This window comes from Chlorocebus sabaeus, chromosome 2 (assembly GCF_047675955.1).
Source record: "Chlorocebus sabaeus isolate Y175 chromosome 2, mChlSab1.0.hap1, whole genome shotgun sequence".
Classification (NCBI taxonomy): Eukaryota; Metazoa; Chordata; class Mammalia; order Primates; family Cercopithecidae; genus Chlorocebus; species Chlorocebus sabaeus.
The window spans coordinates 93,321,082-93,343,597 of record NC_132905.1 but is presented as its reverse complement, the minus strand read 5'-3'; the positions used below and the strand labels follow the sequence as shown (position 1 = coordinate 93,343,597).

The window sequence follows — 22,516 nt, the reverse complement described above, 5'->3', positions numbered from 1 at the left end:
GAGGATTTTGACAGAGCAAGGACAAGTCTGTTTTTAGTTGCTTTTTTTTTGAGATGGAGTTTCACTCTTGTTGCTCAGGCTGGAGTACAATGGCTTGGTCTCGGCTCACTGCAACCTCCGCCTCTCGGGTTCAGGCGATTCTCCTGCCTCAGCCTCAGCCTGCCTGGGACCTGTAGTCCCAGCTACTGGAGAGGCTGAGGCAGATAATTGCTTGAACCCGGGAGGCGGAGGTTGCAGTGAGCCGAGATCATGCCATTGCACTCCAGCCTGGGCAACAGAACAAGATCTTGTCCCCTACCCCCTCCCCCTCCCAAAAAAAGATACGACTCTAAGATTTTTGAAAAGAGGTTAACAGCTTGGGTGTGGTAGTCACACCTATAAACCTAGCACTTTGGGAAGCTGAGAAGGATTGCTTGAGCCCAGGAGTTCGAGACCAACCTGGGCAACATGGTAAAACCCTGTCTGTAGAAAAAAATGCAAAAACTAGCCAGTTGTGGTGGTGGGAGGCAGAGGTGGGAGGATCAATTGTGCCTGAAAGATCGAGGCTGCAGTGAGATGTGATTGTGCTACTGTACTCCAGCCTGGATGACACAGTGAGACCCTTTTTCAACAAGAAAAAAGAGAGAAGCCCAACTCGTTAAGGGGCAGGGGAGGCAGTGGTATTAAAGCCCAGAGGGGGTCTCTATGTGCACAGAGAGTTGTCCCACACAAACAGCAGCTACTATCAACCTGTGGCTTGGCAGGAAGAGAGCTGGGAAAATGGAAACTCCAACCTCGCTCTCCTCCCACCCTTCCATCTCCGGCTGAGGCCTCTTACTGGATGAATCCCATTGGAAACTCAACGGCAAGGGAGCCGTGGCTTTACCGCACAGTCATCTTTCCTGGGTGTGGAGCAGGGAGGGAGGAGAGTAGAATGTCCTCCATGGTGTTAAAAGCAAGCCAAGGAGTTTAGATTTGAGGTGACAGTGAATGAGAAAGATGTGAACAGAGAAGCACTATGGTAAGTTGTACTTAGGGATTTTAAAAGTAGTGACAGGATTATCTCCAAAGAAGATATAGAAGTGGCAAAGAAAATAAAAATAAATAAATGAAAAAAAAAACATAAAAGTAATGACAGGATTAAGTGGGGAGTCAGGGAGAACTTTGAGGAGGATACTCTTTGATGATTAAGGGCCCGAACTAAGTGACAATGGAGAGAAAAAGAATCATTCTTATATAACAGGGTCATGCTGAGAGCTGGGCATTGTTCAGAGAGCTTCACAGGCACGTTCTCTGGAAATGCTCACGAACACATCTAGCTGTCTCACGATCCTTAAATAATGCATGGAAATGGTTTAGGACAGAGTCCAGCATACAAACATAATAAATGTTATTAGTTGTCATGCTCATTTTAAAGATCATTAAAGAAAACAAACAGAAAAATATCTGAGCCAAGAGGTTGCCCAACTCTGACATCCAAACACAGACACATTCTGATCCCAGCTCCCATGTTCCCAAGGTCTTGTCCAACCACACTGTGTTTTCTTTAGTGCTGTGAGAAACGTTTCAAAGTAAGAACGAGTAAGACTTGAAGACAGACATGGGCCAGCGCCTGCAAGCTGGGAACAAATAGGACAGAAGCCAATGGCAAGGGAGAGGCCGAAGTTGGAGAGGGAAGAGATAAATGTGGAAACAATTTGCTGAGGAAGGCAGGGACAAGTAGCATTAAGGGGACAGCTGGTTGGGTTAGATTTAAAGGGAAGAAAAGGTCCTGTGGGAAAGATGACACCACTAGTAGGTGGAGGAAGGGCCTCAGGAATTAAATGCAATATAATATCTACTAGTGACTAAGGGCTTATCAAAAGATCAGATACCGTCTTCATTTTTACTTTGAAAGTCCTCAAAAAATTGATCAAAGTCTGGGTGTGGTGGCTCACACCTGTAATCCCAGCACTTTGGGAGGCCAAGACAGGAGGGTCATTTGAGGCCAAGCAATGCAGTGAGACCCTGTCTTTAATAAATAAATAAATAAATAAATAAATAAATAAATACAATCTATCAAAGTGTTAACTCTCCTCTTCCTAGGGAATTTATCTAACAGAAGTCCAGGAAGATCAAGGCGGAAGGATCACTTGAGGCCAGGAGTTTGAGACCAGCCTGGGCAACAGAGCAAGACCCTCATCTCTACAAAAAATTAAAATAAATTAGCCAGGCATGGTGGTGCACATCTGTAGTCTCAAGCACTTAGCAGGAGGATTGCTTGAGCTCAGGACTTTGAGGCTGCAGTGAGCTATGACTGCACCACTGCACTCCCGCCTGTGTGACAGAATGACATACTGTCTCTAAAGAGGAAAAAACTGAAAAAAAGCCCAGGAGCCAGGGAAGACTTTCAACACATATTTTGTTGAATGAACGAAGTGATCCAGGCTTTTGTGCGCATTTAATTTCACCTCTAGGTGCTGATCCAGTTTGTGGTATAGTGTTCTGGAGGTCCAACATCATCTACTTCCTGCCCCTCAGAGGTACGCTTATGTTGTGTGTGCATCAACATCAGGATAGCCTCCTGAATGAACCTAAATTCAGTTAACGTAAATTTGCATTAAAACTAATATTAGGCTTTGGATTATGTATCTGAGTTGTTTTGCATGATCTCCATTGCCCACAGATTTCCTTATATCATTTTTTAGAGTCTTTTGAAATGCACTCTAATCTACTAATTCATTCCATTTTGACCACTCTCTTATGTGAATTGTTGGAATCAGACTAGTTTGGTCACCATTTTCTAGATATGCATTCACATTTAACGCTGTTGGGCTTCCTAAGTGGTGACTTGGAAGGCCTTACTAAATTTTATTTTCCTCTCATTCGCAGACAGTTTAAAAAAAAAAAAAAAAGCTTTCCATGCTTAAGCAAATTCTTAAACTTTATTAGCCTTAGTTCCTCTTTCTTTATTGAGACAGGGTCTTGCTCTGTTGCCAAGCTGGAGTGCAGTGCTACCACCATAGCTCATGACAGCCTTGAACTCCTGGGATCAAGTGATCTCCTGCCTCAGTCTCTCCAATAGCTCGAACTACAGGCACCCAACACCATGCATGGGGTAATTTTTTCATTTTTTGTGGAGAGAGGGTCTCACTACGTTCAAGACCAGCCTTGAACTCCTGGGCTCAAGCGATCCTCCTGCCTTGGTCTTCCAAAGTGCCGATAGTACAGATGAGAGCCACTACAACCGGCCTAGTTTCCTTTCTTAAAATGGGAATAACACAGTCTAAGACTTGCCTGTGGTAAATGAGATTACACATATACTTATGTGGGTTTTCAAATGTCAGCTCTCTGATGTACTAGCTGTGCAATCTTGTGTAAGTCTCCTACTTTTCAGGTCCCATTTTCCTCTTTCGTGAAATGTGGCCAAGGGAGAAAGGACTTTGCAGTGTTTGTGTTTCCGTCTAAGGTAATACTGTCTACTTGGGATTGCAGTCCAGCCACCACTTACCAGCTATATGCTCTTGGGCCATACTCAAATCCCTCCGCGCCTCAGCTTTCTCCTTGTGCAGTGAGCCTATCATCAACATCTGAGAGCTGTTTATCCAGTCAGGAGTTGCTTGCCACCGGCTAAGACATTGGTTCCCTTGAAAATGCAACCCTGTAGCTTAATGTCACCTGCTGTTAAGACTTTCCAACATTTACTTACCATCTAGCTTTCTTGTGGTGAAACTCAAGTTATTTCCATTTACCCAAAAGCAAACCTCAGTGTGTACGTAAGGAATGGCTTGGATTGAATTGTGTGAGGAATACACCGATTCTTGCCTTGTTTGGAGACCACTTCTGGCGGGTACCCACTAAGGACTTGCTCCTGGACAGCGTATTTCCTTTTCCTCCTCCTGGTAGGCACATGCGAGTTGTATCTGAGTTTTTTGACATCTGGGAGTTGAATGGGGAAGATATTCTCCCTCTCATTAGAAATCTTTTTTCCTATTCAAAATCTAGAAAGAGTATTTGTCATGAACGTGACAGTAAGTCGTAAAAGGACTCCCAGGGCGCTTGCAAAGGAAAACTCATGTCATCATGTTTTGTTTTTTTGTTTTTTGAGACAGGGTCTTGCTCTGCTGCCTAGGCTGGAGAACAGTGCTGTGGTCATGGGTCACTGCAGCCTCGATCTCCCAGGCTCTAGCCATTCTCTTGCCTCAGCCTCCCAAGTAGCTGGGGCTGTAGGTACACACCTACCATGCCTGGCTATTTTTTATTTTTTTATTTTTTGTAGCGATGGGGTCTCACTATGTTGCTCAGGCTGGTCTCGAACTCCTGGGCTCAAGCAATCCTCTGGCCTTGGCCCCCCAAACCACTGGGATGACAGGTGTGAGCCACTGTGTCTGAGCTCGTGTCATCATCTCCGATCTCCTGTAATGGTTACTATGCTGCCAACCACCAGAACTGTAATTTCAGACAATGACCAGAGCTTGGAATATAAATTCTTGTTAATATCTTTTGGGGGTTTTTATCTTATGCCCTTGTTACAAAATGAAATGCACAACTCCTTGGTCAATCATTGAAAGTTTAAATTCTCCCCTGATGTCTTTGTCATTTGGTAACATTGGTAATCTTGCAGCATCAGATCACACTGTACCATAGTTATCAATGCACTGTAACTTCAAATAATCAAGTTGTTGCAAGCAGTTACTCATGTTAACAATCTAGCTACCAGCTTGTATGCCCTACCTTATTTGTTGGCACAACCTCGGCAAGCCCCAAATGAGATTTTTGTGATTATTTTTTATTTCATCCCAACTTCATCTTGCAGACTTAATGTCCTACATATTTCTGAACTTGTCTCTTCACTATCCTTATAACCAATGCCCTCATATATCTTTTCCATTTCAGGGGTCTGTTAAGTGCCTCTTGGTCTTAACTTTCTCAAATCCATCCTAAAATAGAAAATGATTCCTTCCTGGCTTAGAATCCTTCAACTGCTACCAATTTCAGCTTCTGACATCATGGTCCCATCCTCTCCGAAGTCACCCCAAGTAGTCACACTAAATTTCAGATTCCTTAAACTAAAAATTATATTTATGTCTTGGCCCTCTGTTGTTTCTATGTCTGAAATCCCTTTACACACATTGTAGCCTGGATAACCTGAACTTCCCTAACATTTGCCCCACGCAGAGGCAAGTTGATCCTCCTATCTCTGCCCTAAATCGTGTCATTATTTGCTTACATCTGTTTCCCCTAAGAGACGCTGAAGTCTTTGATGGCAAAGCTGTGGCTCATTTCCCACTCCTTTTTTTTTTTTTTTTTAAATCACCATCACTTGTTACTGCTTGCTGAGTTAACAGATGTAAGGAGTTAACTTACTGATGCACTAGCTCAAACATGTTTAGATTGTTACCTCACAGATACATATTTTTTTGAGACAGAGTCTTGCTCTGTTGCCCAGGCTGGAGTGCAGTGGTACGATCTCTGCTCACTGCAGCCTCCGCCTCCGGGGTTCAAGCAATTCTGCCCTCAGCCTCTCAAGCAGCTTGGACTACAGGCGCGCACCGCCGCACGTGGCTAACATTTTGTATTTTTAGTAGAGACGGGGTTTCACCATGTTGGCCAGGATGGTCTTGATCTCCTGACCTCATGATCCGCCCGCCTTGGCTTCCCAAAGTGCTGGGATTAGAGGCGTGAACCACCACGCCTGGACAGCCTTACAGATATCTGTATCTATTTATAAATACATATAAAAGCTTTTGGCCAGGCGCGTTGGCTCACGCCTGTAATCTCCAGCACTTCGGCAGGCCGAGGCGGGTGGATAACCTGAGGCCAGGAGTTTGAGACCAGCCTGGCCAACACGGTGAAACCCCCGTCTCTACTAAAAATATAAAAATTAGCCGGACGTGGTGGCACGTGTCTGCAATTCCAGCTACTCGGGAGGCTGAGGCTGCAGTGAGGTGAGATCGCGCCACTGCACTCCAGCCTGGGCGACAGAGCAAGACCCTGTCTCAAGAAAATAAAATAAAAGCTTTTGCTATTTGGTGTAAACAAAAGCCAACTGTATACGGTGCTTACTATATGCCAGGAACACATTAATTCATAAATCCTCACCACTTTATGAGGCAGGCACAAATATTGTCTGTTTACTAGTGAGGAATTATCTACGGTTTACTGGTAAGGAAAACTGAGACCCACAGGTTGTGACTTGCTCAAGGTCAAGCTGGTGGAGCCAAGACAAGGTGCAGGCAGTGAGTCCTGCCCCAGAGTCTGACCTGAACCACATTTAACCTCTATGTGGTGTGTGGGTTATTGCCATGAGTAAGAATCAGAACGCGAACGCGCACTCCAGGAAGGCAGGGACAGCATTTAGGGTTACCGCTGTACTTCAGGGGTCACAGCAGGGCAGGCTGGATGCGCTGAGGAAACTCATAGTTAGGTCAGAAGCCTGGCAAGACAAGGGAATTCTCTGGTCCTCGTCCACCTCTCCAACCTCACATCCTACTAGTCTTCCAAGAGGATTCTAACTACACATGGCTCCCGAGTTTCCGGCTTCTCTTCTCAGGGAGGGTCTGCGGCCCGTCTGCACCGCCTTCTCCCCGCAATCCCGTTTTCCTGTCCATGCCCGGACGGATCCGGCCGAGCCGTCAGCCGCAGCTGCGCGCTGCTCCCCCGACTCGCACCCCCTCGGCGAAGCGCTGCATTTTATGTAATTTTCTACCAGGCTGCTGGCTTCTGGGGGCTGCAGCGGGGTCTCGGCGGCCTTCAGCGCCGCAGACGCTCCGGCAACGCCGGTATCCGAGGCCCCCGCCCTAGGCGCGCGGGTCCGGGCGGCGTTCCCCTGTGCGGGAGGCGCGGCGAGCCAATCCTCGCTTCCAAAGCTTTCGCGTCCTCGAAGCGAGGGGTCTATCGTGGGGGGCAAAACGCGCTGGCCCCAGACGACCGGTTCGTGAAATCACCCTTCCGAGCGACCCGGAGCCGGCGACCCTGCCGAACCCGGGCTCGGGGCCCTTGCGGTCCCGCGGGGGGCGGCGGTGACTCGCCCCCTCCGGCGGCCGCGCTTCCGCCCCCGGCACCCGCACGCTGCCGGACCGCCCGGCGTCGCGCCGCCGCCTCACAAAGCCTGGGCGGCCGCCTCATCGCGCGCAGGGATCCGAGCCACGCGCCCTCCCCTCCCCCACTCGCCGCCGCTACCGTGGGCGCCCAGGTCTTTGGCCCCGCGTCACGTTCTCCTCATCGAGTCCCCGGAGACAGAGAGCGGAGCGAGGCTCGCCTTCCCGGACGGGACGCGAGCTCCAGTCCTCCCTTGGCGCCGAGGCCCCTGCCCCCCACGGAGGGACTACTTTCCGTCTCCTGTGAGGCACTACTTCCTCCCCCGCGGAGGCGTCGGACCAGGCGGCGCGCACGGCATGGCGGCGGCAGCGGCGGCGGCGGCGGCGGCGGCGCGCGCCTGAGGAGAGGGGACGCCAGCCCGGTCAGGCCTCGGCGCGGCCTACACGCTCCGCTCGCTCGCTCGCTCCCGCCTCCCGCCCCGTGTCCGGCCATGGCGGAGCCCTCGTCCGCCCGACGCCCGGTGCCTCTCATCGAGTCGGGTAAGACGCGAGGCCGTGCCACCCCCGTCCTGGCGCTCCCAGCTGCTTCGGCTTCCCCGGCTCCCCCGGCCCCGTACCGGTCCCGGTCCCGGTCCCGGTCCCGGTCCCGGGCCCCGTCCCCTCCCTGCCCGGGCTTGATCCAACTCCCTGTCTTCCCGCAGAGCTGTACTTCCTCATCGCCCGGTACCTATCGGCGGGCCCGTGTCGGAGAGCGGCCCAGGTGAGTGCGGGCCCGCGGGCCGCTGCGGACTTGGTGTCCCCGCCGCCGCCGGGGGTCGCGGGTGGAGGGCGGGGGTGAAGCGGGAGCGCCCCGGGCCCGGCCCCACCCCTGACCGCGCGTCTCTCGGCCGCAGGTGCTGGTGCAGGAGCTGGAGCAGTACCAGGTCTGTGCCCGCCCGTCCCCGCGCTCCCTCGCGTCCCTCCTCCCGACCTTGCCCTGAGGGATGCTCGCCCGCGCCCCCCGCCCGCCCCGCGCCCCCCGCCCGCCCCGCGCCGGAGCGGTGGTCACTCGTGTGCGTTTCGTGTCTTTCCAGTTGTTGCCGAAGAGGTTGGACTGGGAGGGCAACGAGCACAACAGGAGCTACGAGGAGTTGGTGAGCATTGGGCACGTTTGCTCCCCGGGTTCTCCGTGCACCGCCCCCCGCCCCTGCCCCTGCCCCTTCCCCTCGCGGGGACCCCGGCCCGTGGGGTGCAAAGTGTGAGCCGCACTGGAGGGCGGCCCCAGGACAGCTGCCTTCCCCGCTGAATATTTTGTTTTGTTTTTGAGGCGGCCAGGTTTGTTTTGGCAGGAAACAGTCATGGGGGGCGGCGCGGGGCGGAGCGGTGGGGGCGACTCGCGGAGGTCCTGCGGCAGGGGTGGGGCTCCAGGTGCGGCCGCCTCTGCGGGGTGTGGCGTGCGCAGCCAGCCATTCAACGGGGCGGTTTCATCCGCGCCCCCCACCTCCACCGCGCTTGTAACTCGCGCTCTGATTGGCCTCTCCTGTCTTGCCCCGCCCGGGTCTGTCCCCCACTTGTTCCTTAGGAATAGAATCATTGGTCTCTGAAGGTGGAGAAATGTTCTTGTGTTGAGCTTTTTATTTTTTGTTTTGTCCGCAGCAGCGTCATAAAAATCTTGCAGCTGTGTGAATATGCTCCTGTAATACTTGTGCTCTTTTCTCCTGTACAATATTTGTTGAACGCCGTAGAAAGTTGATGAGTTTCACACTGATCTTGCTGTAGATAATAAAGTGCTTTAAATAGACACTTTTTTTTTGAGCTCGGTTAATCGTGCATTACAGTCTCATTTCTTTTGTGAACCTGGTTAATATCGCTATATAACTTGCTTTTATCTGTAGTTAACAGCAGTTGCAGGGATTCGTTTGTTTTTACTGGAGACATTTTTCAGGAATGTATTTTTGCCATTTGGTTATTAGGACAAAGGAAATTCGTTGATTGCCAGGCCATGTTCAGCATCTTGTATAAGGAAAACAATTGAGAGGGAAAAGAGCTTCTGAGTGATCTTTTGCCACAGTTTGAAGACCTGTAACCCTTAAGCGGTAGAGTATGGTAGCAAGTGAAAAGAAGAAAAAACAGTTTTAGAAGATTACCGGTTTTGAATTAGAGACAACAAAAGAAACCAGAGGATATGTTATTTTCGTGAGCACTTAAAACTTGAAGCCTGGTGCAAGTAGCAAGTAATTTTAATATTTGCCTTCTTAGATTTTGAAGTAAACACTTAAAAGTGGATGTTTTCAAGAGAATGAGTTATAGAAATTTTGATGATGGCAATTTGTTTTCTTGAGTTTGACATTTTGAGATAGGTTTTTTGTAAATGTTGAGGAAACATTTAAAGGACGCCCTCTTTTAGTTTTCTCCACAGATAATATAGCCTTATCGGTGAAGCGGAAAAGCATTGTTGGTTATGATGCTGTAGTCGTGCTACCTGAGAGAAAATAACTTGAAACAAATGTAGTGCTGTAACTACTGGAAAAGTTACTTTTAAAATACATTTATAGGGGCTGGGTGCAGTGGCTCATAGCTGCAATCCCAGCACATTAGGAGGCCGAGGCGGGAGGAGCACTTGAGGCCAGGAGTTCCAGACCAGCTCTGCCTCCACAAAAAATAAGTAACAGAAAAATTAGGCGGATGTGGTGGTGCGTGCCTGTGAGTCCCAGCTATTTCGGAGGCTGAGGCGGAAGGATCACTTGACTCTGCGAGTTTGAGGCTGCATTGAACTATTCTCCTGCCACTGCACTCCAGCCTGGGAGATGGAGCAAGGCCTAGTTTCTTAAACCAAAACAAAAAACCAAAAAAATTTATATAAGATTTTTGGCTTTTGTTGCTAGAATTGCTTAAAACCCTACTTACTGTTGTTTAAAGTCATTTAAATTCTGTGATAATATGGCTGTGATTTGACTGTGACATATGGCATCTCTTATTTCCTCCCTGATTTGGTCTGTCTGGTGGGTATCCTTTCTTTTTACCTTCCTCTCTGCTCTCCAGTCCTCCAGGACTAAATGATGATGAACCTCCTGTGTAGAGAATTATTCTTTTGTTAATGGTATATGTATACCTTCTAAACTTTCAAAGTCTTTTTGAAATACCTTATTAAGAAGTATTCCAGGCAAGCTGTGGTGCTTGCACCTGTAATTCCAGCACTTTGGTGGGATGCTTGAGGCCAGGAGTTCCAGATCTTCCTGAAGTGAGGTCAAGGATGCAGTGAGCTCTGTTCAAGCCACTGTGCTCCAGCCTAGGTGAGCGAGACCCTGTCTGAAAACAAAAGCAACAACAAAGTTATTTCAAATGTACACAGATGAGAATAATATAATGCACCCCTCTATACCAGCAACAAATTTGAATTATTATTTTTTTTGAGACAGTCTGGTTTGAGGAGCAACCTTGGCTCACTGCAACCTCTGCCTTCTGGGTTCAAGTGATCCTTCTGCCTCAGCCTCCTGAGTAGCTGGGATTACAGGCACCTGGCTAATTTTTGTATTTGTAGTAGAGAAGGGGTTTCACTATGTTGCCAGGCTGGTCTTGAACTCCTGACTTCAGGTGGTCTGCCCGCCTCTGCGTCCCAAAGTGCTGGGATTACAGGCGTGAGCCACTGCGCCTGGCCAACAAATTTGGATTTTGAACATTACTAACTTGCTATATTTACTTAGGTTTCTGTTTGAGGTATACATATGTTTTAATAAACTATCAATGGAAATCTTCAAACAAAAGCAATAGAATAATGACCCACCCTTTGGAAAATAATGGTGCCTGTTTTCCAACTTCAGTGATTATGAGAGAATGTTGCATATTGCCTGCTCCCTTGTTTTTAAGCAAATTCCAGAAAGTCGTTCATTTCATTGGTTAATGTGTTGAAATGTTTTAAGGCAAATTCCAGACGTTACATTTCATCTCTAAATTTGTCGGAGTTCTTCTCTAAAAAATAAGGATCCTTATTATACCATCAAGTGCCAATATCACAGAGTCCATATCCAGATTTTCTTTTTGTTCCCTAGGTGTCTTTTTACAATTAGTTTTATTTAGTCTTCAGACAAGGTCCATACATGCACTGATTGTTTTCTCTCCCCGCCCCACACTGGGTCTCACTTTGTTACCCGGGCTGGGGTGCAGTGGTATGATCACAGCTCACTGAAACCTCCATTTCCCAGGCTCAAGCAATCTTCCCACCTCAGCCCTCCGCCTCCTGAGTAGCTGGGACCACAGGCATGTGCCACCACGCCTGGCTAAGTTTTTTTTTTTTTTTTCCCCCTAGAGAAGAAGACTCACTATGTTGTCCAGGCTGGTCTCAAATGCTCCTGCCAAAGTTGGAATTACAGGTGTGAGCCACCACACCTGCCCTGATTTTTGTTTTGTTTTTTTGAGATGGAGTCTCACTCTATCGCCTGGCTGGAGTGCAGTGGCGCGATCTCGGCTCACTGCAACCTCCGCCTCCTGGGTTCAAACGATTTTCCTGCCTCAGCCTCCCAAGTAGCTGGGACTATAGGCACGTACCACCACGCCCAGCTAAGTTTTGTATTTTTAGTAGACACGGGGTTTCACCATGTGGGCCAGGATGGTCTCCATCTCTTGACCTTGTGACTTGCCTGCCTCAGCCTCCCAAAGTGCTGGGATTATAGGCATCATTCACCGCACCCGTCCCCTGTCCTGATTATCTTCAATCTCTTCTTATCTTGAATAGTCTTGTTTCTGTGTCATTGATTTACTGGAGACCGAATCATTTATCCTGTAGAATGTTTTACATCCTGTATTTTCTGTATTTGTCTCATTGTTCCTCATGATGTTAACTTGTTCCTTTTTCTCAGTGGTTTTCATCTTCGGATTAGAATCATCTGGGGAGGTTTATAAAATCTGGTTGTCCAGAGTATGCCCCAAACCAGTTATATCAGAATTTTTGTGGTAGGACTGGACATCAGTATTTTTAAAAGCTTTTTAGATGATTCTAGTATTAGTGTTTATAAAGCCACAATTTATTTATTTATTTATTTATTTATTTATTTATTTATTTATTTTTTTGAGAGGGAGTCTTGCTCTGTCGCCCGGGCTGGAGTGCAATGGCCGAATCTCAGCTCACTGCAAGCTCCGCCTCCCAGGTTTACGCCATTCTCCTGCCTCAGCCTCCCGAGTAGCTGGGACTACAGGCGCCCGCCACCTCGCCCGGCTAGTTTTTTGTATTTTTTTTTTTAGTAGAGACGGGGTTTCACCGTGTTCGCCAGGATGGTCTCGATCTCCTGACATCGTGATCCGCCCGTCTCGGCCTCCCAAAGTGCTGGGATTACAGGCTTGAGCCACCGCGCCCGGCCGCCACAATTTATTTTAAACTTGTGATCATGCTGTTATTCCAACCTGTATTTAGGGGCAAGAGTATTTTTGGTACTTTTGCTTTTTTTTTTTTTTTTTTGAGACAGGGTGTCACTCTGTCACCCAAGCTGGAGTGCAGTGGTATGATCTTGGCTCACTGCAACCTCTGCCTCCCAGGTTCATGCAATTCTCCTGCCTCAGCCTCCTGAGTAGCTGGGATTACAGACATGTACCTCTATGCCTGGCTACTTTTTGTATTTTTAGTAGAGACGGGGTTTCACCATGTTGGCCCAGTAAGTCTTGAACTCCTGACCTTCAGTGATCACCTGCCTTGGCCTCCCAAAGTGCTGGGATTACAGGCATGAGTCACCTTGCCAGGCCTACTTTTGCTTTATATAAGAATTGAAGTCATGTGGGGTGACTAAGGCTATACAGAGACTGGAGAGTCTGAGGTGGGAGGATCACTTGGTGCCAGGGGTTTGAGAGCAGCCTGGGCAACATAAGCAATGCCTCATCTGTGGAAAAAAATTTTACAAAACCTTGGTTTACAGGTGTGAGCCTCCTTGTCCAGCTCCCAAGTTTCTGGTCTCTACCTGCACTGCTGTATTGCTAGACTGTGTCTCATCAGTCACACTGCTATCATCAAGTGTTCCCAAGTTACAAATGAAATACCTATAGAATGATAGATCTCTATAGTCAATCGCAATACAGAATCCGTAGAGGAAAGAAATTAGCTACCCTCAGGATGAAGGGTCTTTAGAGTTCCACTGTGAAACTAAATAATAATGGGATTAGGCAGGAGAATCACTTGAACCTAGGAGGTGGAGGTTGCAGTGAGCCAAGATTGTGCCACTGTACTCCAGCCTAGTGACAGAATGAGACTCCGTCTCAAAAAAAAAAAAAAAAAAGAAAAAAAATTAAAGGTAACTAGTCTCAGTTCTTCTTCTTTTTTTTTTTTTTGAGTTCTGGTCTCTTGTTGCCCAGGCTGGACTGCAGTGGCACGGTAATGAATGGCTCACTGCAACCTCAAACTCCTGGGGCACAGGTGATCCTCCTGCCTCAGTGTCCCAAGTAGCTGGGACTACAGGAGTGCATAGCCACACCCAGATAAGGTTTTTTTTTTTTTTCTTTTCTAGACAGAGTCTTGTGCTGTCGCCCAGGCTGGAGTGAAGTGGTGCCACCGGGCTCACTGCAACCCCTGCCTCCTGGGGCAGTTCTCCTGTCTCAGCCTCCCGAGTAGCTGGGCCTACAGGTGCATGGGATTATGCCCAGCTAATTTTTGTATGTAAAAAAAAAAAATTATTTTTTTAGATGGAGTCTCGCTCTGTCGACAGGCTGGAGTGCAATGTCACAATCTTGGCTCACTGCAGCCTCCGCCTCCTGGGTTCAAGCGATTCTCCTGCCTCAGCCTCCTGAGTAGCTGGGACTATAGGCATGCACCACCACGCCCAGCTAATTTTTGTATTTTTAGTAGATACGGGGTTTCACCATGTTGGCCAGTGTGGTCTCGATCTCTTGACCTTGTGATCCACCTACCTCAGCCTCCCAAAGTCCTGGGATGACAGACGTGAGCCACCGCACCAGGCCTAATTTTTGTATTTTTAGTAGAGATGGGGTTTGACCATATTGGTCAGGCTGGTGTCTCAAACTCCTGACCTCAGGTGATCCACCCACCTTGGCCTCCCAAAGTGCTGGGATTACAGGTGTGAACTACTGTGCCTGGCTGACTGTGTTACCTTAAAAGACAGTAGTTACTAGTTTCCATAGGCTCACCCAACAACAAGTTATTTGTATCTAAGGGATAAAAGTTGAGTGATATGTGTATTTTTGGATCATGTGTCTCCTTACGAATTTTTGCTAGCTTACTGTATTGATTCCTGAGAAAGATTTGTTAAAATCTCCAACTACAGCAGGATGTGGTGGCTCACACCTTTAATCCCAGCACTTTGGGAGGCCAAGGCGGGCAGATCACTTGAGGTCAGGAGTTCAAGACCAGCCTGACCAACCTGGTGAGACCCCCGTCTCTACTAAAAATACAAAAATTAACCAGGCATGGTGGTACATGCCTGTAGTCCCAGCTACTTGGGAGGCTGAGGCAGAAGAATTGCTTGAACCCGGGAGGCGGAGGTTACAGTGGGCGGAGATTGTGCCACTGCACTCCAGCCTGGGTGACAAAGCAAGATAGCTCAAAACAAAAAAAAACGAGCTCCAAATGTGATTCTGGATTTATCGCTCTTTTTGTGCTTTTTTAAACTGTTATTAGGTACATTCAAATTTAGGATTTTTGTTTTCCTATTGAATTGACCTTAAATATTAAAAAATACTTTATTCATCATAATCTTCTTGTCTTCCTATCTACTTTGCCTTACGTTAAGATGGCCACGCCTACTTTCTTTTGGTTAGTGATGGCAGTGTATCTTTTTCTGTCCTTTTCCTTTCAACCTTTCTGTGTTCACATATTTAAAGTTTGTCTCCTCTAAACAGCTTGTAGTTTTATGTGCCTTCTTTCAGTGATGTTTTGGTCATTTGTATTTTTGTTTTGTTTTGTTTTCCAGACAAGTTCTCACTTTGTTGCCCAGGGTGGAGTGCAGTGGCATGATCATGGCACACTGTAGCTCTGACCTCCTGGGTTCAGCCTCCTGAGTAGCTGAGACTATAGGTGTGTGCCATCGTGGCCGGCTAATTAAAAAAAATTTTTTTTGTAGAGCCAGTGTCTCACTATGTGGCCTAGGCTTATCTTGAACTCTTGGACTCAGGCAATCCTCCCGCCTTGGCCTCTCAAAGTGCAGGGATTATAGGTGTGAGCCACTGTGCCTTGCTTATTTGTATTTAACGTAATTACTTAAACGTAATTGGGTTTAAGTCTACCTGTTCTTTATCTCGTTTCTTCTTTATTCCTTCTCTCACTTTTTTTTTGATTAATCAAGTATTATTTTAAGATGACAGCAAGATTTCGAAAACGTAAAAAGTATTCTACTTATTTTTTTTTTTTTTGAGACAGGATCTCACTCTGTCACCCAGACTGAAGTACAGTGACATGATCACGGCTCACTGCAGCCTCAGCCTCTTGGGCTCAAGCCGTCTTCCAACTTTAGTCTCCTGAGTAGCTGGAACCACAGGCACGCACCTCCATACCTGGCTATTTTTTTTGTAGAGGTAGAGTTTTGTCATGTTGCCCAGGCTGGTCTGGAACTCCTGAGCAAGTGATCTGCCCTCCTCAGCCTCCCGAAGTGGACTAACTATTCCTTCTTTCTTTCTTTTTTTAAGTAACTGTTTTTTTTTTTTTTTTTGAGATGGAGTCTTGCTCTGTTGCCCAGGTTGGGGTGCAGTGGCGTGATTTTGGGTTACTGCAACCTGCCTCCCGTGCTCAAGTGATTCTCCTGCCTCAGCCTCCAATGTAGCTGAGATTACAGGCGCCTGCTACCATGCCCGGCTAATCTTTGTATTTTTAGTAGAAACGGGGTTTCACCACATTCGCTAGGCTGGTCTTGAACTCCTGACCTTTCGTGATCCACCTGTTCTGGCTTCCCAAAGTGCTAGGATTACAGATGTGAGTCACCGCACCTGGCCTCTTTATTTCTTTTTTCCTTTCTTTTTTTGAGACGGAGTCTCACTCTGTCGCCCAGGCTGGAGTGCAGTGGCGAGATCTCGGCTCACAGCAAGTTCCCACGTTCACACCATTCTCCTGCCTCAGCCTCCCGAGTAGCTGGGACTACAGGCGCCGCCACCCGCGCCCGGCTAATTTTTTATATTTTTAGTAGAGACAGGGTTTCACCGTATTAGCCAGGATGGTCTCAATCTCCTGACCTCGTGATCCACCCGCCTTGGCCTCCCAAAGTGCTGGGGTTACAGGCGTGAGCCACCGTGCCCAGCCCTCTTTATTTCTTTTTAGTTATATATCCTTTTATTATTCTTTTGGTGGTTTCCCCAGAGGTTTCAATATACATTACCAGTATACATTAAATTAGTTCCTTTACCACTTCCCAAATAAATGAAGTTATAACTGTTAGTTGTCACCATCTTGTAATAATTATTGAGCTAGTAATCATTTTTTTTGAGACGGAGTCTCTCTCTGTTGTGCAGGGTAGAGTGTGGTGGTGTGATCTCGGCTCACTGCAACCTTTATCTTCTGGGTTCAAGTGATTCTCCTGCCTCAGCCTCCCAAGTAGCTGGAATTGCAGAAGCATGCCACCACACCCAGCTATTTTCTGTATTTTTAGTAGAGATGAAGTTTTGCCATGTTGCCTAGGCTGGTGTTGGACTCCTGGCCTCAAGTGATCTGCCTGCCTGGCCTTACTAGTTTTTTTTTTTTTTTTTTTTAAGACGGGATCTCACTCTGTCGCCTAGGCATGAGTGCAGTGGTGCGACCTCCGATCACTGCAACTTTCACCTCCCAGATTCAAGTGATTCTTGTGCCTCAGCCTCCCAAGTAGCTGGGATTACAGGCATGTGCCACCATGTCTGGCTAATTTTTGTATTTTTAGTAGAGGTGGGGTTTCACCATGGTAGCAAGCTGGTCTTGAACTCCTGACCTCAGGTGATCCACCCACCTCGGCTTTCCAAAGTGCTGGAATTACAAGTCTGAGCCGCTGCTCTCAGCTTGGCCTTACTTCATGTATTATAAAAATTTCAAGATGTTATTAATGTTGTTTTAAAGTCAATATTCATTTGCTTACCTACCTATACATCTTTTCTGGTATTTAAAATTTCTTCCTCCAGTTCCGTGGGACCTATTTGTGGTAGTTTTTATTCTGTCTGCAGAACTTATTTTGTTATTTCTTTTAATGAAGGTTTGGCTGGGCTTGGTGGCTCACGCCTGTAATCCCAGCACTTTGGGAGGCCGAGGCGGGTGGATCACCTGAGTCAGGAGTTCAAGACCAGCCTGACCAACACTGTGAAACCACTTCTCTACAAAAATACAAAAATTAGCTGGGTGTGGTGGTGTGTGCTTGTAATCCCAGCTACTTGGGAGGCTGAGGCAGAAGAATTGCTTCAACCTGGGAGGTGGAAGTTGCAGTGATCCAGGATTGGGGCCACTGCACTCCAGCCTGGGCGACGGAGCAAGACTGTCTCCAAAAAAAAAAAAAAAAAAACACACAAAGGTTTATTGACAGTGACTTCAGTAGCTATGGAATTCTGGTTCGTAGTCTTTTTTTTTTTTTTTTTTTTTTTTTTAGCACATTAAAGATGTCCTACTGCCTTATGCCTTCCTTAATGTTGAAAATTTAGCAGTCTTGTTATTGCCCCTTTGAAAATAATGTTTTTTTGGTCTGGTTGCTTTTAAGATTTTTATTTGTCTTTCATTTTCAGCAGTTTTACTATGTTGTCCTGTAGTCATGATCTATTGCCGTATAACAAATTACCCCAACATTTAGCTGCTTAAAACTACACTGATTTGTTATTATCTGCCAGTTCCTGTAAGTCAATGGTCCAGACACAGCTCAGGTGGATTCTCTGTCTCCTTTTCTCTGAAGGTGCAGTCAATGTTGGCAGAGCTGGGGTTTTAGCTGAAGGCTTGACGGGGGAGGAATAGGCTTCCAAGCTCATGTAGTTTTGGCAGGATTCAGTTCCTGGAGGGTTGTTTGACTGAGGGCCTCAGTTTCTACCTGACTATTGGCCAGGGTCAGTTTCTCGCCCTTTTGGTCTTTCCAGTGTGGTAGCTTGAGTTATCAAAAGATGAAAGCTGACAAGGCAGTAGAGTCTTAGCAAGAGGGAAGTCACAATTGTAACCTTATCATAGAAGTAGTATCCTCTCGATGTTACTGTATTCGGAAGTAACTGAGGGGAGGGTATTTCACAAGTCTGTGACTATCAAGAGTTTTGGGCACTATTAGAGGGCATGTCAGAAGCTGCCTTTCACATGTGCACCTAGGTGGTTTTCTTTGCATTTATTTTGCTTAGGTTCTCTGAGCTTTTTGAATAAGTGGTATGATATCAAATAGTTTAATGTGTAATTAAAGTCCCAAGTGGAAAGGACAGAGGGGAGAAGTAGTTTGAAGAAATAACAACTAAGCATTTTTGAACATCTAGGCCCTCTTTAGGTCTGCTTCTATTGACCATTTCCCCTCTTGACCATGGATCACACACATATCTAGCTTTGTTGTATATCTCATCATTTTTTGAGGTATGCTGTAACTTTTTGTGTAAAAAGAGTAGAGGCTGCAGTAATGTATTTACCCCTGGTAAAGATGTGTGCTTTTCTCAAGCAGTTAGTGTGTGAGACAGGGTCAGTCTAATTTGTAATCGATCGTCTCTGAGCTTTGTTAAATTCAGTTAATCACCGGCTTTGCATGCTTTGAGGGTGGCATCAAGACTTTCCCTTCCAGCAGAGTTTGACATTTGGCCCTCGTGAAATTCCTGAGGTGTCTTATTTTTTATGTCGGAGTTGCCACCTTTCCAAACTTTGTGAGGTCTTGCTCTACTTTGTACCTGACTGCCAACTTTTTAGGTTGTTACAGAGTTCGCTCTGCTTTGTGGTCCTGCTCTAGGCTTTCCGTGTCAGAAGACATCATTCTCCACCCTGTTGTTCTATCTCTAGCCTTAGGAGGGCCTCTGCAGTGCATATGGAATGTAAGATTTCTTCCAGGGCTGCCCTGGCTTTAGTGTTTGGGCCCTATGCAGTTGGTGAAGGCCTATGGGAAAAAATTGTGGTAGGTGTGCAGACTCACTGTAGCTGAAGCTCCTTAGGATTCTGATCAGTCATGCTGGCTACAAGTGGTTTGTTAGAGGTTTGAGTTTGTTAAGTTTGTTAGAGGTTTGAGTGGTTTTTTCTTCTTCTTGTCTGAGGTCAGTTCTTCCTGCCTCTCTGCTACGGCTGAAAGCAGCTATGAGTCCCTTTTCTTTAACTTTGTTTTTGAGATGGAGTTTCACTCTTGTTGCCCAGGCTGTGAGTGCTATGGCATGGTCTTGGCTCACTGCAACCTCCGCCTCCCAGGTTCAAGTGATTTCATACGTCAGCCTGCTAAGTAGCTGGGATTACAGGCGCCCACCACCACACCCAGCTACTTTTTGTATTTTTTCTTTTTAGTAGAGATGGAGTTTCACCATTTCTGCCAGGCTGGTCTTGAACTCTTGACCTCCAGTGATCCACCCGCCTCGGCCTCCCAAAGTGTTGGGATTATAAGCGTGAGCCACCACGCCCGGCCTAAGTCCCTTTTCTGTTCCCAGAAAAGCTTGTACTTTCTGGGATTAGTTAATATAGACTTTCCTTTGTTTTTTCAGCTGTGATGGGTTTATATATTTTTTAAAGTTTATCCAGCTTGTTCTCATTGTAGAGATGAGAGCGATATCTTTTATCTTTTACATTGGAGTAAATAAATGATTATTTTTCATTTAAAATTATGAGAGACATGTAATTGTCTATAGTTATCCATAGGTACATCTACTTTTGGTTCCTGGCACGTAGTTGGCTGTCAATACTTACTGAAAGAATTAATGTTTTTTACTGCCTAGTGTATTGTTGAGAACCACTTATCCACGATTTAGATACTAATTGATGTCTTATATGATCTTTGATATCTTAACATCTCTCTCAAAGATGTGTGCTTTGCTTACAGGCTAGTTAGCATAAATTTTTTTTTTTTTTTTTGAGACGGAGTTTTGTTGTTGTTGCCCAGGCTAGAATGCAATGGCATGATCCTGGCTCACTGCACCGTCCACCTCCTGGGTTCAAGTGATTCTCCTGCCTCAGCCTCCCAAGTAGCTGGGAATACAGGCGTGTACCACATGCCTGGCTAATTTTGTATTTTTAGTAGAGATGGGGTTTCACCATGTTGGTCAGGTGGGTCTCGAACTCCTGACCTCAAGTGATCCACCTGCCTTGGCCTTCCAAAGTGCTTAGATTACAGGTATGAGTCACCGTGCCTGGCCCCGTTAGCGCAATTTTGAATAAAGTCCTGATTTCAAGTCTTGAAATTAGATTTTGTTAGCTCTGCAACCTTTGTTCTTTTTCAAAGGTGCTTTGCCAGGTCATTTGCATGTAAATTTTAAAACAAAATTGTCAATTTCTACAAAAAAAATCTGAAATTTTGAGTGTTACAGGTTTGAATCTGTAGATCAAATGTGTAGATCAGCTTACTGCTTATTTAAGTCATCTTTAATTTCTCTCAGCATGTTTTACAGTTTTCAGTTTATACTTTTTACATTTTGCCAGACTTATCCCTAAGTATTTAATAGTTTTTGATATTATTAAACTGTTGTCATTAAAACTTGCTCTCCAACTAGGTCTTGTCCAATAAGCATGTGGCTCCTGATCATCTGTTGCAAATCTGCCAGCGCATCGGTCCTATGTTGGATAAAGAAATTCCACCCAGTATTTCAAGAGTCACTTCTTTACTTGGTGCAGGAAGGCAGTCTTTGCTACGTACAGCAAAAGGTACCTTAATTTGAAGAAGTGTTCTGCTTTGTATTAATAGCCTAATAATGATTATAATTGTGAAGTAATGTAAGCATTGTGGAAGAAAGGTGATAATGTAACTATAAATCATGCTGTGGACTATAAAATTCTCTGCGTTTAGCATAGAACATTGAATTTTATTACATAAGTGTTTAATGGGTCCTTCTGCATTAAAAAGTTGATAAAGATATAGATGTTAAGCTAAAAAGCTTGAATTTATTCTGAGATGTTGTTTGAGGTTTTATCAATGTGAGTTCTTAATTTTCCATTTTGTAGCTCACTCATAACTTCATTGAATGTAACTGTATGTGTCTAATAAACTCTTTAAATGCTAGAAGTATTTCATTTGATATTTAGCTTCTGAAAGCCCTTTGTTATAAAGGGAAGTGATTTTCTAAATTTGGTAGCAGCTTGAAAACAAGCACCAAAAATGTAAAATTGCATGGTTCTTTTTTTACTAATTTAATTTTTTTGCAAAGTTATGTGCTAGCAAAATGTTTGAAATTGCTATTCTTTTTCTGTTAGCTTGGTATATATGACTCAGACTAAGTATATGTATGTGATATAATCTATGTGTACATGTGGCTAAACTGCTAATGGGCAAAGATTGTTGGTTCTTCTGATCCTGAGTATACATCAGGTTCATCCCATGATTATTTTTTATTACGAGCTATTGCTGATGTGATGCTATCTCTTAGATGCACCACCAGTATAAAGCTTAACTGAGAAAGAACACCCCTCCCTCTTAGTTCCGTGCCAGACTGGTTTGTTAGGTTTAGTTATTTCTTAGTACTCTAGCCATGTCACCCTGTGGCACTAATCAGGAAACTGTTTATATTCTTCCTCTTCTGTGTCCCTATTCACTTTGTAATTAGCTGGTTATATGGTAGTTAATTGGTAGCCTGTTTTCCTTTGTTTTCTTTACTTGTGTCAAGCTCCATGTTGTTGTTTTGTGATGAGCAGTGATTTAGAACTGGCCAGACCTTAGAAGAGTCTTCAGCAAGCTGCCCTAGGGTAGGGGCATATTCTCTATTTGTTTTGTACTGGTACCCCAAGAGGATGCCTTGTAACTGCTCTTTGGTCATGATAGTGGAAATGAATCCGTTCATGTAAAATGCAATATGTCTGTTAGTTTGGGGCACCCGAGGCTCAGTAGAGGTTTAGTACGATGCCTTCCCTTTCTTCTCTGAGTTATGAAGAAACTATTTTCTGGCACAGTGTGACTGCTTCAAACCCTATGTTCTGCTGTCTCCTGTAGAGGAGAGCAGACATTTTTTTCTTAGTGCATTTGCTGGTAGGTCAAGGAGGGATGGACTTTGAATTAGTGTTCAGAGTCACAGATCCTGCATATGTGCTCTTCAGTAGAGGATTTTCTGTGATCCTAAAATGAAGGGAAAGCTATGTAATTTATCAGTACTTCCTAAAGAGAGAGACTAAAGTCATGGCAGTATTGGCCAAATTAATTTTAAAACTGAACAAGTCATGAATTTTCATATAAATCAAAGAACTTTTTCCTTATAAAAGCTTCCATTTTTGAAAAGTTGGATCAGTTGTAAGACCTTTAATCTTTAGTATTGTATGATATAATTCTACATTGAAAAATAAACACTTGGCATGAAATGGGACTTGGAGTCAAGATCTGGTTTTCTGGTCCATCTTTACCAACCATTGCTGTGGATCTCTTTAAAGGCCCTAGAACCTTTGAGCCTCAGTTACCTCACTTGTAAATTGGCAAAAATACCTACCTCACAGGGTTGTTGTGAGGATTCAATGAGCTAATGTATGTTGAAAG

At 45.7% G+C, this 22,516-nt stretch overlaps 1 protein-coding gene and 1 long non-coding RNA gene across 2 annotated transcripts in view; one reads left to right on the top strand and one right to left on the bottom strand.

Moving 5' to 3' along the window:
* Positions 1-4,433: 4,433 nt before the first annotated feature.
* LOC140709970 (uncharacterized) lies at positions 4,434-7,101 on the bottom strand. The gene has a single exon (XR_012090837.1). It is a non-coding gene; the product is annotated as an uncharacterized lncRNA (long non-coding RNA).
* Positions 7,054-22,516, top strand: part of BRWD1 (bromodomain and WD repeat domain containing 1) — a 131,387-nt gene continuing 115,924 nt past the window's right edge. The window contains exons 1-5 of the mRNA XM_007968201.3: positions 7,054-7,538; positions 7,700-7,758; positions 7,892-7,921; positions 8,072-8,131; positions 20,553-20,703. Of these exons, the coding sequence (XP_007966392.2) occupies positions 7,490-7,538; positions 7,700-7,758; positions 7,892-7,921; positions 8,072-8,131; positions 20,553-20,703 (349 nt within the window). The 5' untranslated portion in view covers positions 7,054-7,489. The remainder of the gene's footprint in view (positions 7,539-7,699; positions 7,759-7,891; positions 7,922-8,071; positions 8,132-20,552; positions 20,704-22,516) is intronic.